Genomic DNA, 2,633 nt, shown 5'->3' on the forward strand with positions numbered 1-2,633 from the left:
GTTGTCCCCCCCTCCCCCAGAGATGTCGGCAGCCGGCAGCAAATACATCGACACGGAGGTGGAGAACGCCATCAACGGGGTGAAGCAGATGAAGACCCTCATGGACAAGACCAGTAAGGACCATCAAGCCATCCTGCAGACACTGGAGGAGACCAAGAGGAGGAAGGAGGTCAGTGAGGATGAGGAGGGTGGTCACTTCAACACTAGGACCTGGAGATCCCAACCAGGCTGGACACATCTGAAGGGCTTGGAGGATGAGGAGGGTGGTTGCCCCAACCTGGAGCTCCTGGCCAGGCTGGGAACATCTGAAGGGCTTGGAGAAGGAGGAGGGTGGTTGCCCCAACCTGGAGCTCCTGGCCAGGCTGGGAACATCTGAAGGGCTTGGAGAAGGAGGAGGGTGGTTGCCCCAACCTGGAGCTCCTGGCCAGGCTGGGAACATCTGAAGGGCTTGGAGAAGGAGGAGGGTGGTTGCCCCAACCTGGAGCTCCTGGCCAGGCTGGGAACATCTGAAGGGCTTGGAGAAGGAGGAGGGTGGTTGCCCCAGCCTGAAGCTCCTGGATGGGCACATCTGAAGGGCTTGGGGGATGAGGAGGGTGGTTGCTCCAACTCTGGTACCTGGAGCTCCTGGACAGGCTGAAGCACATCTGAAGGTTTCCAGGGATGAGGATGGTGATTACCTCAACCTGGAGCTCCTGGTCAGACTAGGCACATCTGAAGGGCTTGGAGGATGAGGAGGGTGGTTGCCCCAACCAGAAGCTCCCAACTGAGCTGGGCCCACCTGAAGGATTCAAGGGATGAAGAAGGTGGTTGCTGGGCACATCCAAAGGGTTCAAGAGTTGAGGAGGGTGGTCACTCCAACCCTGGTACCTGAAGCTCCTGGCCAGGCTGGGTGTATCTGAAGGGTTTGGAGGATGACTAAGATGGTTGCTCCAACCTGGAGCTCCTGGTTGGGCTGCACACATCAAAAGGTTGGAGAAGATGAGGAGGGTGGTTGCCCCAACCTGGAGTTCCTGGTTGGGCTGGACCCATCCAAAGGTTTCAGAGGATGAGGCGGGTGGTTGCTCCAACCTGGACCTCCTAGTTGGGCTGAGTACATCTGAAGGGTTTGGAGGATGACTAAGGTGGTTGCTCCAACCTGGAGCTCCTGGTTGGGCTGGACACATCCAAGGATAAGGAGGGTGGTTGCCCCAACCCAGAGCTCCTGGCCAGGCTGGGTGCATCCAAAGGGCTCTGGAGTTGCCGTGTCCATGGTCCATGTTCTCCAGGAGCGGGGTGATGTCCTCAGGAGTGTGTCCTTTGCAGGAAGCGGTGCAGCTGGCCAGGGAGAAGGAGCAGCAGTTGGAGGGGAAGCAGGAGATCTGCAACGAGACCATGTTGGCTCTTTGGGAGGAGTGCAAGCCCTGCCTCAAACACACCTGCATGCGCTTCTACTCCCGCACCTGCCACAGCGGCTCGGGGCTGGTGGGACGGCAGGTGAGTGGTCCCAGTCCCACCACACCCATTGATGTCGAGAAGTAGATGGATTTGGATCTCATCCTGCTCTCCTGCTCCTCAGCTGGAGGAACTCCTCAACCATTCCTCACCCTTCTCCATCTGGGTGAACGGCGAGCGCATCGACTCGCTGCTGGAGCGGGATCAGAGGCAGGAGAAGCAGTTTGAAGACTTAGAAGAACGTTTTGGGTTGTTGGAAGATGGTGTAGATGACATTTTCCAGGACAGCACCCAAGTTTATGGTCGCCTGTACCCCTTCTTCCCATCACCCTTCGGTGGTTTCCGTGAGGTTCTCCGTCCCCCCGTCCAGCGTGTCCGTCTCATCCCACGTAACCAGAGGTTCTCCCGGGAGCTCCATCCCTTTTTCCAACATCCCCATCATGGTTTCCATCATCTCTTCCAACCACTCTTTGAGATGACCCAGAAGATGTTGGAGGAGGCACAAGGTGGTTGGGAGCACCCGTTGGGTGGCTTTGGCTCAGGTAAGGTCATCTCCATGAGTTGAGTGTCCCAAGTTTAGTTGGAAGCAGTAGATTCATAACCAAGTTTCCCAGCAACTCCACCTCATCCAGGTCATTAGGAGGTGACAGACTTAGAGGATGAGCTCAACCCTCCTACGACACAGCAGAGAATCCCCCCAGGAGCCTGGGCATCACAAGCTCCACTGTTTGGAGCTGGGTTGGGAGGTTTTTTTGGGGGGGTTCCTCCTCTAAATTTTGGCTCCTGGAGCCACCGCTGTCCCAGGAAGGTCTTTGGTTTGGGTGGGGGACACCAATGTTGTCACCATCTGCCACCACAGCCTTGGCTGGACATCCAGAGGTGTCAAAATTCCCTGGAAGAAGCATTTTTATGTGTCCCCCCCCTTGGCACCCCGTGGTGTTTTGGGGGGCTGAGGTGGGGCTGGGGTCCCTGCAGGGTCTCGGAACTCCAGCGAGGAGCGCATGGTGTGTCGGGAGATCCGGAGGAACTCGGCCGGCTGCCTGCGCATGAGGGACGAGTGCGAGAAGTGCCGGGAGATCCTCTCCGTGGGTGAGCTGGGCTGGGACAGGGACAGTGGTGGGGGCACCAGGAGTGGGGGGAGACCATGGGTGGGGGCACCATGGATGAGGGGCCATGGATGGGGAACTGTGGGTGGGGGGACC

The 2,633-nt window shown here is 58.1% G+C and overlaps 1 protein-coding gene across 1 annotated transcript; it reads left to right on the forward strand.

The window, feature by feature from the left end:
* Nucleotides 1-22: 22 nt before the first annotated feature.
* CLU (clusterin) lies at nucleotides 23-2,520 on the forward strand (the record flags this gene model as incomplete). Its single annotated transcript, XM_010177595.1, has 4 exons — nucleotides 23-169; nucleotides 1,303-1,473; nucleotides 1,556-1,973; nucleotides 2,407-2,520. Coding segments are annotated over exons 1-4 (850 nt in total), but the record flags the coding sequence as incomplete, so codon positions are not given.
* Nucleotides 2,521-2,633: the final 113 nt, after the last annotated feature.

The sequence above is a fragment of the Antrostomus carolinensis genome, unplaced genomic scaffold, assembly GCF_000700745.2.
Source record: "Antrostomus carolinensis isolate BGI_N321 unplaced genomic scaffold, ASM70074v2 scaffold45551, whole genome shotgun sequence".
NCBI lineage: Eukaryota > Metazoa > Chordata > Aves > Caprimulgiformes > Caprimulgidae > Antrostomus > Antrostomus carolinensis.